Below are 15667 nucleotides of genomic sequence, written 5' to 3' on the forward strand. Positions count from 1 at the left end.
GTTGGGGATGTCCCTGCTTACTGCAGGGGAGTTGCACTAGATGACCTTTAAAGGTCCCTTCCAAACCAGTGCCTTCTGTTTCTACGATTCTATCATTTTACCTTATGCGACTCTGATGTCATAAATCTTTGTACTCTGTTACTTAAAACAAGACCTGAGACATTAGGTATGGAATTTGTTTTTTCATTACCTCTTCAACTGCAGTCTTAGGATTTCTTTTTGCTAAACATGTTTGCCTATCTGTGATGAGGCTTTCTCATAACCATAGATAATTTCATTTATATAGGGTGTTCTTTATTTTTCAGGGCTCTTTCTCAGGATGATCAAGATGATACCCATTTAAAAATAGAAGATATAATTCAGATGGTAAGTTCATCTTGAAACTTAAACATAAATACTCCTATAGAAATGTTATGGTTTTAAGTCAGATTAGCACAGCTGCAACTTTACGACTCTGGACAGAAATACTGTTCTCTCATATCAGGAATGTATATTTCAGTGTAGGGAAAGTAAGAGTTTGGAGCCCACATCAAAAATGAACAGGTCAAAACTTTAGATTTAGATTTAAATCACATGATGAGAAAAAATAGAAATAATCTATATGAAGTAATAAGTATCTGCCATCTCAGCTGCTATCAGATCCATTTCTAGCCTTGATTGACAGTGCTCATCCTCTAAACTGTAGTCACCACCATCTCTTCAGTACATTGCATTAATCAGAGAAGAGTGTGAGCAATGAACTAGGTGCAGATTGATTATGTGGAAAGAACACAGAATGCATAGATTTTAATTAAACTACATACATACTCATGACCTGGTGTGTGCCTGTTTTCCTACAAGTTTCCAGCATGTTTACCCTCATGTTGTTAGCCATTTTTCTTAATTCCAATTTCTTTGTAGCAAAGAAGTTAATTTTAAATTGACTCTGTGTTGAAAGTTCACACAAAGCTCTTAATACCCTGTGCTTTGAAATGTCCTTTGGTGCAAAAAAAGATCATTAAGTGTTCTCCTTATTTTTGCAGTCAGATTGTCCAAAACCAGAATGCTTTGAGACTTTGTCAGCCATGGAGCTTGCAGAGCAAATAACTCTTTTAGATCATGTAGTTTTCCGAAGCATACCCTATGAGTAAGTGTTCTCCTGTGAGTGACTGAAGTGAGTACGGTGGATGCGTTTCTGACTGGCAGTGGTATGCACTACACTAAGTCATGCTACAGACAAAAAGGTTTGCATATGTAACAAGGATAATATCCTTCAAATATATCATTGCTTCTGACTCACCTATAGTTTGATTATGTTTTGAAAGGTTGAGTTCTTTACTAAGAATTCAAGTCTAAGGCTCTGGGGTACTGAAGGGTGAATAAAGAACGGAAGTGCTGAGTCTGTAGAGAGGGAGTGTTAAATCATTTCCATTCATACATCAGTTCAATGCGGGTATAACCACATGAGCTGACAAAACCAACTTCAGATAGGGTCATAATGCTGAAAACTGGGAGGGGGACTTGGGGGAGGGGATGAAAAAAAACTCTGCTTTATAATATTTACAGATTCAGACAGCATTAAAAATGGTAGATAGAAATTCCTGAATTAGTGTAAAGCTGTGTTATTAGTTTCTAGCAAAGCAAGGACTACCTGAAATCCACTTGGGCTGTGGTTTCAGACAGGGTCTCCGTACCGGGTTATCAAGGGTATTTCTATTTTATTTTCTATTTTTTTTCTCTTCCTTCAATGTCTAGAGAGTTTCTTGGGCAGGGCTGGATGAAAGTGGATAAAAATGAGAGAACACCATATATTATGAAAACTAGCCAACATTTTAATGATGTAAGTACTCTTAATTATAGATTGATTTCCAGGGACTCTATTAATACTGTCTGTGAACTCTGGAACAAAAATATGTTGTTGTTTTTTTTTACAGTGTGGTGTAGCTTCCTATCTAGTAGTGATTGAATGTTTGTCTTCTTGTGATTAACCCTGTAAATCAAAACATATGAAGATTCATGTTTTCAGGAACCAGCCCTCAGCATTTCAATGGCAATTTAATAGAATAGAATATTTTAAACTGTACTACAATGCCTTGTTGCTTACAGAAGAAGCTAAATTTTCCCCAGAAAGTGAAAACACACCACCAGCTCTATTTAATGAATGCTCTGTGCATCCCCAACCATATCTTTGCTCTTTACCCTTTCCCTTGAATTTTACTGAGAGTCTTCTTAATCAGTTTCTTACTGCTGCCTTGGGGATACTGCCCTTTGCATCTCTTAACCCTCCTTTGTATGACTATTCCCCATAACACTCTTCTCAATATACTTTCTCTGGTTCTATTAAGAGCCTTAAGTTCTGTTGTGCAGTAGTCTTTTCCACCTTGCACTTTAAATAATTGCATGATGTTAGGGATGATATTTAAATATCCTAAATGTCCTCTTTGTTTGCCTAGATGAGTAACCTCGTTGCCTCCCAAATCATGAACTACGCTGATGTCAGCTCCCGGGCTAACTCCATTGAAAAGTGGGTAGCAGTAGCTGATATTTGTCGATGCATGCACAATTATAATGGTGTGTTAGAAATCACCTCAGCCTTGAACAGAAGTGCAATCTACAGGCTTAAGAAAACTTGGGGTAAAGTATCCAAACAGGTAAGAAAGGTGTGGTCACAAGTAGGGTTTCTAGATGTCGTTGCTTAGTGTGTTGTTTAGATTACGTTGTGCTAATACAGGATTCCTCCAATAAATATTTCGTATTTTACAACACTCTGACTATTTGCTGGAAGCACCAGCTGGTACTGGGGTACTGGTAATTCCATGTCAAGGCCTTTTATATTTCATTTGTCTTGAAAGCAAAGCAATTTCAGTGGAATTAGTAGGCACCTATGACTCCAACTTGAGCCTAAAGTACTGAAATTTTTGAGACAATTAAATTCAGGTATTTTTAGATATACACTTCTAGGTAGTTACTATCTATAAGTCAAGTCAGCTCAGGTGTGTAAAATAGTAGTCCTGCTTCCCTGCCTGCAGAAAGTCAGTAGAAAGGTCAGCAGTTTTCAAGGTGCAATGGATACAGACTTGAACAGAGGTTTCACCTCAATATGAGAAACTTCTTTATAGTGAAGGTGATGGAGCACTGGAACAGGCTGCTGTAGAGTCTCCTTCTCTGCAGAATTTCAAAACCCACCAGGATGTGTTCCTGTGCAGACTACCCTAAGTGATGCTCCTTTGGCAGTGGGGGTGGACTCAAAGATCTATGGAGGTCCCTTCCAATCAACATTCTGTGGTTCTTTAGTGAGATTTTTGCAACCCAGATCAGTTTTCTTTCTCATCCAGAGAACCAATTTTTAAATGCAGTGGATACTTGCCTTTAATCCTTTCCTTGCTGCTGAGGCTGTAAGCAGCATGGCCAAGGCTGTGAGAGTGAATGCTAGTAAGAAAAACAAGTCACACCAAAAGAGAAGTCTAGTCAAAGAGTGTCCAGTATTTTAGGTTGTCTGTTTTAAATGGTTTAGAGAAATTGGTTAAATGATTTAAATCACAAATTTCTGCTATTAAAAAGAAAAACAGAGTGAGTATTTTAGTATGGTGGAAGAACAGAGCAAGGAGGTCAATAAGACAGTGACAATCCCATATTAACTGGGCAGTATATGGATAAAGAAATTTGCAGCTATTGCAGCTAAGTGGAAGATTTCAGGGTACCCATTTTAGATCTGGCTAATTGACATGCAAAAGGTGGGCTTTTAGCATTGCATTTCCTCCTTTGTATGTTGCTAGAGCTTTTGAATAGCACAATCCACTTTAGGTATATTCTGTCTGTATTGTCTTCTCCATTCAGCTTTTTCTCAGCCTCTTTATAGCTGGTGCTATGTTCTGTCATTTTAAAATATGTTTAAAATCCTTTCAATACAAACTGTTATATAAGACTTTACATTAAAAAAAAAAAAAAAGGAAAAATTCTTTGATTTTTAAAATTCTCCTTTAAAAAATCCCCTAAGAGATTAATGTTGCACAGTTATCCAGTGTAATCTGTGTGTTTCATCAGCCTGCTATTTAGAAGCAAAAAAAAGTGTCTAATTCTGCCTACAGCTCTCTCTTAATTGGAAATTCGGTTTCAAAAATTACTAGTTCCTCACAATTCTCTATACTGTCCCAAGTCTAAAGCATAAATAGACTGAAGAGCAAATTTATTTCACTTGTGAAGTAATCAGGCTCTGATGATGCTCACTGAAAGTAATTTGTGTAAGACAGTGATACATTTTGAAATATATACTCAGCTTTTATTAGAAACTTGGAGTGAAAACCAGCTTCGTGCAAGCTGCAAGACAGTAAGCATCCTTTACTGTCACTGATTTCATCACACACAGCTGAGGATCCTCAGCAGCATGTAACATCAGGTCCCTAGTATTCCTGTGTACACAGTAAACTGAATTGCTGGACGTTAGTTTAATGAATTTGTGTTGTTTCTTGACTTAGCAGGCTAATAATATTAGCATAGTACAGGTTCTGTGCATCACTCAAAGGAAAATCTTTAATGCTGCTAAATCTCCCTTGTCAGAAATATGCTAGGAACTGCAACAAAGTAAATTCCTTAATGCCTGTGCTATTACTTTTCAAAATGGGAAATGAATTACACCTTTTCTAAAAGCTTATCCCAGTCATTTACGTGCAACACCAGTGACAGTTGTAATGCATTTCTTTCCAGACAAAAGCTCTCATGGACAAGCTTCAGAAGACTATATCATCCGAAGGAAGATTTAAGAACCTCAGAGAAACACTCAAGAAGTATGTTTCCCCACAATATACATCTGTGTTTTGTTACAGGCAGAGGATAGTGCATGTTAATGGTTAATCACCTTTCATTAAGCTTTGATAGTTAATATAAAATTGGAAATTATCTTAACAAAGAACTTTTTTTTTTTAATTCTAGTTTTGTTCTGTTTGGCATCATTGTCTTGCTGAATGTACCGTGGTTTGGTACCCCTGATAAATATATCTTCAGAGAATTGCTGAAACAAATTAAACAATTATTCAGTGTGAGTGTTCCCTGTCAGGGTTTTACTTACTCTGATGAACTTTTCCAGTAAGTGTAAAACCATATTTATAAATAAAAACTCCTAGTTAGAAGTAGGATTCCAAAGAGTCCTTGTTCCAGAAAAGAAGTTTAGGATTCAGAACTAAGCCTGAGTCAGATTAAAGATTCATACATGCCTTTATTTCCATTCTGACAGTGGTCAGTAGCTGATGAGAGGAAGGTAGAAACAGAACAAATTTGCTCTCCTATAGCCTCCCAGCTGTCTGTAGTCCGGCATCCTGGAAAACAGCCTGGGTTTTTTGTGCAGTGGTCCTTGAATAGTTTTTTTCTTTAACTGATTTGCCAGATTGTGTTTGGCCTCACGCAATTTTTGGTATTCAAAATATCCTGTGGCAAGAGTTCTACAATTCATTTATCAGCTCCAGTTGCATGCATATAAACTCTGGATTTTAAAAAATTCTGTAAATAGCAGTGAGCTTTCCAGGACTGAGTGGTACAACTACTTTACCTTACCTTGAAAGAAGCAAAGACTTGAACTACTAGTACTACTTGAACTACTGGTTCTCTCTACAACTACCTTAAGGGAGGTTGTAGACAGGCAGAGTTTGGTCTCTTCTCCCAGGCAACCAGCACCAGAACAAGAGGACACAGTCTCAGGCTGCACCAGGGGAGGTTTAGGCTGGAGGTTAGGAGAAAGTTTTTCACAGAGAGAGTGATTGCCCATTGGAATGGGCTGCCCAAGTAGGTGGTGGAGTCACCATCACTGTAGGTGTTCAGGAGGAGACTTGATAAGGTGCTTGGTTGCATGGTTTAGTTGATTAGGTGGTGTTGGATGATGGGTTGGACATGGTGATCTTGAAGGTCTCTTCCAACCTGGTCTATTCTATTCTATTCTATTCTATTCTATTCTATTCTATTCTATTCTATTCTATTCTATTCTATTCTATTCTATTCTAAACATTACAGTTGAAATAATTGCTGGAATGTTTCAAAATAGATATAGTTCAAGGCAGTAAATTTTTACCTTAAAGATACTATTGTGGAGCTAATAACTTTCTTTAAGTGTTTTTACTCACAATATATGAGCAGGTGCTGCCATACACCTTTCAGATAATACATTGCTTGTCTTTGTACAGCATTCATCCTCATCATATAAAAAAATACCCATAATGAAGTGCACTGCTAAGCATTGTCAGTAGTCTACCTAATTTAACTTTACAGCCATGACTTTGCATTCTCCTTACCCTAGATCTTCAGGGGGAAAAAAACCACCAAGTTTGGTGCTATTTATGCTGAGGCAATGTTCAGTGAGGAAGAGTGATGATTGCATTAAGGAAGCAATCATTATCCCATTCTTCCTGTCCCTCATTATCCCATTCTTCCTGCCTCTCCAGTATAAGCAAGTCCCTATTTTCTAGGCTCTCCATTCCCAGCTTTCCAGATCATCTTTGCTACCTTTCCATCTTTCTCTTCCTTCTTTGTGTTCAGTGTTGAAGAGCCCTGAATAGACTTTTGACAGTGGTATATGTATGCATATACTCATGCATATGTGCATGCCTGTATGTATATGTATGTACATTTATACATCTGTATATGTGTATCATCACATGTGTCACACACACACACATGCACCCTTGCTGTACTGGAATGCTTACATGCCTGCAGAACACCAACCACTCCGAAGCGTGTACAAGTGCATTTTTAGCTTGTGTGTAGGATCTATTTCTGGAATGGTTTGGCAGCCAGGATTGAAATGTGCTTGAAGGTGCTCTCTGATTCCAGAATTTATCTGTCTTTCCTCTCACTCCATCATATTACCATTCTACCTTTTGCTAAAGGTCATCTGTTGTTAGATATTAGATATTACCTGTTGGATGGAATATATTCAGTGTGCCATGGGTAGTGCAAATACAACTCAGCTGAAGTCAGAGAAGTTGTTTGCTTCAGTTGATATAACCTGTTGATTAGAAGCATGTTAAGTCGTGAAGAGTTTGTATGAGTTATGTAAAAATCAACTAAAAATATTAGCTACAGGTGAATATGCTGATCTATTTTTTTCACAGTTGTAACCCACCAGCTGTTCCCTACCTTGGAATGTACCTGACAGACCTGGCATTTATTGAAGAAGGAACACCAAACTTCACTGAGGAAGGCCTTGTTAATTTTTCCAAAATGAGAATGGTAATTTTCAGTTCCTTATATATACTTTCCCAACAGGTGTTTAATTATGTGAGTTAATTCCTGATTTAATTATAACTCCTTGGAATTTAACTTCTAAAATGTACAAATATCTTGGCATCATGCAAGACAGACATCAAGCAACTGAAGGCAATTACTTGACCCAGTCTTCTATCACCATCTTCTGGTAAACTGAGTATTTTTACAGGGTGAATTTGTCTCAGATTTGTTCTCTGAGAAAAAGCAGCTGTCCAGAGCTCATGAAGGAAAAACAAAAGCCTTTTTGAAATAATCAAAATTGAAAGAATTTAGTGATTCACCAGAAAGCAGTAATCACAATCTTCTTTTCAAGCGTGATAGAGTCTCAGAAAACATTTTAAAGTTGGTTTCTCTCTAGCTACCATGTAATGTTCTGTAATAACTCCTCGGAGGAAAGCATGGAAATTTCTAATCTCAGCTTGATGCCCCTCTTACTGCTGTACCTTGCAGCAGTCACTTGAGACAGAAAGAGGTTTTCACTGTGGGAGGAGAAGGGAAAATGTGGTTCACTTCAGGCTGTCTGAACAATAAATGGTTAATTTATGAATGTTTAAATCCTTGGGAGCCATTAGGAAATTACCTCTGTCCTTCCATCCTCCCAGGATAAATTACATAACTCAGTGCAAAATTCATGCTGAAATAAAAATGCAGTGGTACTTATTCATATTTATGCATTCTTTTGGAAGATCTCACATATCATCAGGGAAATACGCCAGTTCCAGCAGACCTCCTACCGCATAGAGCATCAGCAGAAGGTAAGGCTCTTCTTAGGCATTGTCACCTACTAATGAAATCAAAGCTTTGGTAGCAATTCATTCTAAGATACAGCTGTTGTTGAAAGTTAAAAACAATTCTGTTCACACACACACACAGAGGAGAGGACAGACAGAAATATGGACAGTTAATCTGCAGCTGTAATACCCTCACCCTGCCAGAAACTCTTGACACTGTATATAGAAGCAAGTTTTTTCCTCCTTCTCTGGAATCTCTCTCAAGATTACAAGCTTCATGGGCCCAGGATATGAGCAAACAGATTCAAAGGGAAATGTGTTCACTCTTTCCAGTTGGAAGTGTAATTCCCCAGGGAATCACAGAATCAAGGGATTAGGGGACAGGAGGTGGGCCAAGTGTCTACTGATGCTATGTGCATTCTGCAATTCTTTGCCCCTTGTCCTTCATGGAAGCAGTGAGGCCATGGAGGCCATTTGGTGCCTCTAGAGAAGACTTAATTTCAGACTTCAGATGAACAACATGACCTTAGGTAACATGGGCAAGGATCTGACTATTTCTAAGAAGACATACTTAATTCTTGCAGTGCTGCTGGTGCAGCTTTACATCATTTGAATGAATTGTTTTTCTCAAGAAGACAATGTGAGAGTGTCTCAAGACATGAAATGAGCTGAAGGGGAAAAGGAAAGCAAATAAGTATTTGTAGAAGTAACATACAGTCTGTTCACCTTTGTTTTCTCCATTCCAGGTCACTCACTATTTACTTGACAAGACACTCATCATAGATGAAGATACCTTGTATGAACTTTCCCTAAAGATTGAGCCCAGACTCCCTGCCTGAAAAGCCAGCTTTGCCTCAGAGTCTACAGAAAGCTTTAGTACAATGAACAGAATCATGCATGCCAAGTCCTAAAGACAGCAAGGGAAACTGAGAAGAATGCAAGATCTCTTTTCTAGTAAGAGATACAGAGCCTCACAGCATTTCCCTTTCAGGCAATGAAAACAAGCATTGGAGGTGGAAGACGAAGATTATTCCTACCTGGATTATGTGATTGCTGCTTTGCAAAGACAATATTTTGCAGTAGGGACTATGCATTTCATGGACAATAGGAGACCTTCCTGTGAATGGATACTCATTGTAGCCACTTCATGTGACAGCTAAAGGGGACAGATTTAACTGATGGTAATATACTCAGGTATATTAAGATAAATAAGCAAAATGAGATGACTGTCGTGTGGTCTGGGTTGATGGCTAACTTAGGTGTTCAGTGAGGCAGTAATGGTAGTGTTGTCCTCATAATGGTGTTAATTTCATTGGAAAAAACCCCCAGGATCTTAACAGTCATTCTACTATCTTGGAGTGATATTAAGGTAGCATCCAGTACCTTCAACTCTGCATTTTTTTCCAAAACACTGCTATATATTTAATGCTATTCTTTATAAAAGTGTTACCTTCTTTAAATGTCTGTCAGCCTTTTCTAAGGTGACTGATTTCACCTATAAATGAATTGTAAATATTTTTTTTTCATTTACACACAGTAAGAGTATGGCAAGCAAATGAACTAGTTGAACAGCTGTAAATAGTCACCAGCCTTGCAAATTTCAGCTGGGAAATACAAGATTAGGGGCTACACCTGAGGCTTCAGAGAGCCAGGCATACAGCGAATGGGATGGTTAATCATGCTGCACACAGCCCTGAAAAAGGCACTTTAATGCACCTCCTGCAGCTTCTCTGACAAGTCAGGCTACAGAGCACTTTCTGGACATACTGTGGGGAGAAATATCTGTCTGGTCAGGCAACGGGTGTGATCAGCAATGGGCAGTAGCAGTTGGAAAGACAGTTCTGTTTTGTGTGGAATCAATGCTTTGAAAAATACAGTTTTGGTTGGTTGGTTGGTTGTTTTTTGTTCAGCTCTAATACTGTTCATATCAGTGGCAATCTCTGAATGCCAGCAAACACAAACTGTATCTTTTTATCTGAGCTAGTAACTATCATTTACCTATGGGCATATGTTTAAGAAGATGTCCTGTTTGTAAACGCTTTCAAAGCCTATGCTTTATTGACATACCAGGTAGAGCGATTTCATTTCTACAGCTGAATTTTCCTGATCAACAGTGGCCTGTTGTAGCTGCATGGGAAGTGAGCTCTAATGCATGCTGTAAAGTGCATCATAGTATAAAATGCAGGTGTTAGCACTGTTGGAAAAAAAATTGGCTGGAAAAGTGTCCTTACTTTTCCAATCATACTCAGCCAATTGAAGAAATAGGGCTATATCACTGTATACCTCCCTTAAATCCTCTCAGGGAGATAGAGTTTCAGACAGATTGTGACCTAGGCCTATTTGATTTGATATTTCTTATGACAGTCATGATGTTTCTTTAGCACTGGCAATGAAAAACGGATCTGCCTGGCTTGTGTGTTTTGTCTTTATTTGCACTTTAATTATATTGCTGGCCTGGCACAGAGCTGCACAATAAATTCCATTCGTTCTGTCTGAGTGCAACTGCTAGCATTTATAAAAGTACCTTAGCAACTGTAAATTTCATTAAGGTCCTTCACCACAAGGACCATCTCTGTAAATAACTGCATGAGGAAACATCAAAAATACTGGGAAAGTTCCTCCATTAGAAAAGCAGACAGCAACAGGAAAGGAAATGTTTTAAATAGTTCTAGCTAATGATTGCTGAAGAAATGAACATGGACAATGTTACTTACAGAAGCTTTTTATTGTCAAAAGAGTGTTTGTTGCTTTCACTAATGACTGACAAGAAGCTGATTGCATCACAATGCATGGGGTAAAAGAGAAAGCATGGTTTACTTGGACCACAAAACCAACTTACTGTGTATTTTCTGTACATAAGCAGTAGTTTGACAAAACACTTCAAAGTAATGAAGAAACTGGGGGGAAATGGTCCAAAAAAATTACTTCTTCATTTGATTTTATTGTTTTTTCTGTTAGCAAGGAAAATGTGTAACTACTGTCAATGTCAATGGGCATCTCTGTTGTATGCTATTAAATGCTGCTTTATCAGCCTATATCCCATGTTACCAAACTCCTTTGGTGTTCCTAGCATTACAGGGTACAATTAGTCGTCATGCTCTTCTCACAGTTCCTTGTTTTGTACTTTTTGTGTATATATCAGTTCTTCAGGCTTTTCAAAACATTCAATGCATTTTAACACTTGCAGGAGGTAGGGGTGGTGCTGTGATTGTGCTACACAGCATTACAAATGGACAGAGAGGAAGGCAAAGGATTAGAAAAAGGATTCTTTCAAAGGTGCTGAGCATCTGTATCTTAAAATCAGTAGACAATGTGCATATACTGTTTATATGCCAAAAGTCACTCCTTGGGTCAGGGGCACAATTTAGGTTAGAATCAATAGAGTAACTACATTTGTATCCAGAGGAACAACAACAACAAAAAAATGGTCACAGAAATGTTTTATTTGCTGATGAATAGTATTAATCTTTTTGGTTGGGGTTACCACATATTCATTAAAATACAGGAGGTGACTACTCAAAGAAGTGAGTGTGCATCTTGATATCCACTGCTCTAGGCAGTGTTGCAAACCTAACCAAAGCTGGAAACAGCTGTTTTGTGGAAATCCTACACAGCAAGTGTAAAGTGGTGTGTCTACCCAGCAGCTGGGCTGTGTACTTCACATGTAAGTGGCCTGAGTGCCTCTGCTACAGTACTGCTATGGTGCTTCAGCTTTGGCAGTAGTTAGTAGGCAGCAGCAACCTGCTTTAAGTAAGGCTTTGCCTCGTACTCCTCTTTAACCAGCTATTGCAGTGATCTCCCTGTACAGAGCACAGGGATTGTGAAGCTCCTTGCTACCAGCTTCTCTGTGCCACTCCACCACAGCTGTATAAAATAGAGATAAAAATCCCCATCACAAAGCAGCCACTGTTTGCCTCTGGTGTTTTAGGGAGGATGTATCCAAGTGAGGACTTCACCATTTGGATCTTGCCGTCTTTTAGGATCTTGTCCATTAGAGCTTTTATGCTGTGGAAGCAGAGCAGACTTGCTTTTCTGCAATTGGAGCTGAAAAAGTCCAGGTGATTCAGGATTCATAAGAAAGAGAAGGGCAGAAGCACCTCTCTACTTGCCTTTCTTAGCTTCAGCCCTGCTGCTACAACATTGGAGGGGCTGCTCTCTGTCGCTCTCCGGACAAAAACACCTCAGGGTGTGCAGGCTGGCTAGGTGCAATGGGGATAGCATATTTCATCCACTGGTTCAGCAGTGGGCACATCTGCCAGCAAAGTTCAAGGAGAGATTTGCAGTATTTTTTTGTACTGTTTAAGTAGCAGCCTGGATTCAGCCTGTCATTATCTGGGAACCTGGGCAGCAGCACCGATACATCCCCTTCCACTTGACAGCACTCGTCACACGCTGGTATGGGGTTAGATTTGCCTTCACCCCAGCTTTCTATTCCCCCCACTAAATTCACTGGTATTGTTAGTGGTTGGAGCCCATGATTAGCCATTATGTAGAAGAAACCATAGGTCCCTTGAGTGTACAGTGGCAGTAAGTGTATATTCTGTCCTTTCGGTTCAGCTAGTGCTGTAACACACAAGCGTGTAGCTTAATAGTGAGAGATGATACTGGGGCTGATCACCCTTAAGGGTGACCCTTTAAAAGTAAGGAAGAGGTCTCCATTCTCTTTCTGCTTTCCTAGTTATTAATACTGTTACTATTTTTCTGTAGGATAAAAACGAACTGAACTATTTAAAGTATTTATTAACTTTAACCATATTGACTTTGATTTCAGGACATGTTCATTATCCCAAGTTTTCTTTCATAATCGCTATTTATTTTAAGGGTTTTACAAAAACATTGTTGTATTTGTATTGATATTCAGTCTTTCCTCCTCTCACTCTTAACATCACCATTAAACTTAGATATATTGTTTAAAATGCTCACCAATGGAGACATTTCTACCCATGCATAATTGTTATTCATTAAGGGCAAAATCCTTCAGACCTCATTCTGATAATACCTTAGGCTTCACTGAGAGCTTTTCATAGTATGTATGTGGGGATCTGGCTCTCAGCTATTTGCCTGTTACAGTTTTTTGCCTCTAAAGGTCAAATGTCTCTGTGTAGGATGCTTTGTGTCCAATAGGCTGCTGAACTATGGTTGTTTTGTTGTATCTTTACTTTTGATATGGTCTCTGAGGTTTTGTTCTTTAGGAGAATAGATGTATGTTTATTTGACAGATGTACCTATATCTAACATGTTACTTAGTGCACAATCCAGATGTTTTTGCATGTATCTTTTGACCTGAGGTTATTGCTTTGTATTGTTAGTAAGGCATATCAGGCAGGTTGGTTTGCCTATATGCCAATTAAACATTCTTTTCTTTCCCTGAGTTTCAAGAGTTATTACTGGTATCTGTTTGGGGTTTTTTTAACCCCTTAATGGTGAATAATGAAATCCACTCCTTCTGCATACTGTATGTTTTATAGAAATGTGGGAGAAGGGAAGGGACAAGCTGTTAATAATAAGGACAAAAAACAGAGAAAACTCTGGGTCTCTAATAGGAAAAATGGTTTCAATTACTGCATTTTGTTCTGTTTTCTGGGGGTGTGGTGGGTTGGAAATTCCCCCCCAATATTAAATTGCCAGACCAGCTCAGTGGGAGCAAATGAAGCTGTATTTACAAACAAAACTACAATCTAACATATGGAATGAGATTAATATGTACAAAATATACAATATTTACATATTCAATCTATAGACAACACAAGAACCCGCCTGGACAACCCAGGGGGCTACTAATAGCTTCCCCACTTCGTGCTCCCTTCCCTGCCACCTATACATGCAAGACAAGAGATAGAACAGAGAGTTTGTTAATACTCAGCCACAACAAATCAATGCAACCAAGGTCAGCAAGACCAGCAGAAACCAGAGCTAGTGTCTGCTGGAGTGAAGGAAGTGAAAAGTGAGAAAGTATACAAGTAAGCTGATGTTGGCAATCTGTCCAATGGGACTATTTAGATCTTACCATTATTGTCCTTTTCACATCTAATGGGGATTTATTTACATTCTACCACTTTCTATTCAAGATCTGTGGAAAATTTTCAAGGTACAGGCTAAAACTACTGGGGGGGGTGGGGTAGGGGGGGGTGTTTTTTATTTAGCTCATGCTGCATTGCAGCTGCTCTGAGCATCAAGAATAATGCTTATTTTAACTTGGACGGAGAATGAAGGCTACCTCATGCACAAGCAGAAATGCTGATCTACTGTGAAATGTACAGCACCAATAACTGAATAACATGTGTAACAGATTAAACTAAAACAGCTGCACCTCACGTTCTTCTTCAGCAAAGAAAAGCCTCTTCCCTTCCATGGCTCTATTCCCTTTCTAGTAAAACACAAGTAGGTGGATATCATTTCAGCAGATTATTGAGGACGTCATTCTTGGCCACCTAGGCACATTGCTGACATATTCAGATGATTATTAACCAACATACATAGGTCCCTCTCCCAGTTGCAGCTTTCCAACCATACATCCCCAAGTCTGTAACTTACTGTGAGGTTGTAGACCAGGTGCAGGACCTGGCACTGTTAAAGGATATAGTATTTTCTTTATTTATAAAAGAGATGGCAATATTAAAGATATTAATAACCTGTATTAATATGAAAGTTGCCAAATGTATCAAAAGGTTCTATGTACAGTTGGAATGTATTTGCCATGGAAATGTACAGGATTTGGGCAACTATAACAATTTAACTATTTTATGCAAACCAGGAGGAATATAACAGAAAGAGAATAACTCAGGAGCAAAATGGCATTGACCACATGGTGGGGGAGACTCAACAAGAGCAGTTAAACCAAAGAGACAAAGAATTAATTACTCACAGCTGGTGGTACCCAAAGTGGGGTGTGCTGCTGCTGTGTATTAGAGGCTTTGGGGCACTCTCACATGCCAGGCACAGCAGATTGCCATCAGGAATGGCTATGCAGTCTCGATGGCTGGTCTGGCTTCAGCAGACGGCGAGCTGTTAACGATGCTATCGCAACAGGCTCTTGCTTTTTCCTGGGGAAACTGAGGCACAGAAAAATCCTGGTTTCAAAAGGATGTAGTCTTGGTACTGACTCCTAAGCTTGTGGCTTCTCTCATAGCTTGCAGTGTGTAGGCTCGTGGCTTTATCCCAGGTTCTGGGCTGGGCAACTCAAGGTGATGCAACTTGAGGCAACCTCACACCAGACAAGGTCCAAGCAGGTTCAAGAATGCAAGGCTTGAGCAAGGCTTAAGCAAGGCACAGGCAACTAGAAATCAGCCTGTATATAAATCTTGCCCGAGATTTGCTTGGCCCAATAGGGCATGAAACCAGCACATAGTTACCCAACAGGAAGGGGTTCTGACAGGGTGTGGCCAGCACACATGCCCTTACCATAGATACAGGGTTGTTTCCCAGACATGTATGGTCCTGTCCCCTTTGTTCCTTTTCCTGCATTACCCTGGCTTTTTGCAGGAAGGAGGGGGACAGGGGGACCATGTTCAGGCACCTTAGGGTCTGTCTGGTTTTGTGCCAGGGCCATTTGGCCCTACCATGACAGGCACTTCACCTTGTTGAACCTCATACAACTAACCTTGGCCCATCAGTCTAACCTGTCTACATCCTGCTGTAACACATTGCTACCCCCCAGCTGCTCAACACAGCCACCCAGCTTGGTGTCATCTACAAATTTGCTGAGG

General features: G+C 39.3%; 1 protein-coding gene across 1 annotated transcript in view; it reads left to right on the forward strand.

Annotated features, from left to right (window-relative positions):
• RASGRF2 (Ras protein specific guanine nucleotide releasing factor 2) overlaps window positions 1-9276 on the forward strand; it is a 156465-nt gene extending 147189 nt beyond the window's left edge. Inside the window, exons 20-27 of the mRNA XM_054178630.1 lie at window positions 306-366; window positions 1023-1126; window positions 1735-1819; window positions 2433-2630; window positions 4684-4763; window positions 7077-7194; window positions 7917-7985; window positions 8708-9276. Of these exons, the coding sequence (XP_054034605.1) occupies window positions 306-366; window positions 1023-1126; window positions 1735-1819; window positions 2433-2630; window positions 4684-4763; window positions 7077-7194; window positions 7917-7985; window positions 8708-8800 (808 nt within the window). The 3' untranslated portion in view covers window positions 8801-9276. The remainder of the gene's footprint in view (window positions 1-305; window positions 367-1022; window positions 1127-1734; window positions 1820-2432; window positions 2631-4683; window positions 4764-7076; window positions 7195-7916; window positions 7986-8707) is intronic.
• The last annotated feature ends 6391 nt before the right edge of the window (window positions 9277-15667 follow it).

This window comes from Dryobates pubescens, chromosome Z (assembly GCF_014839835.1).
Source record: "Dryobates pubescens isolate bDryPub1 chromosome Z, bDryPub1.pri, whole genome shotgun sequence".
Lineage (NCBI taxonomy): Eukaryota > Metazoa > Chordata > Aves > Piciformes > Picidae > Dryobates > Dryobates pubescens.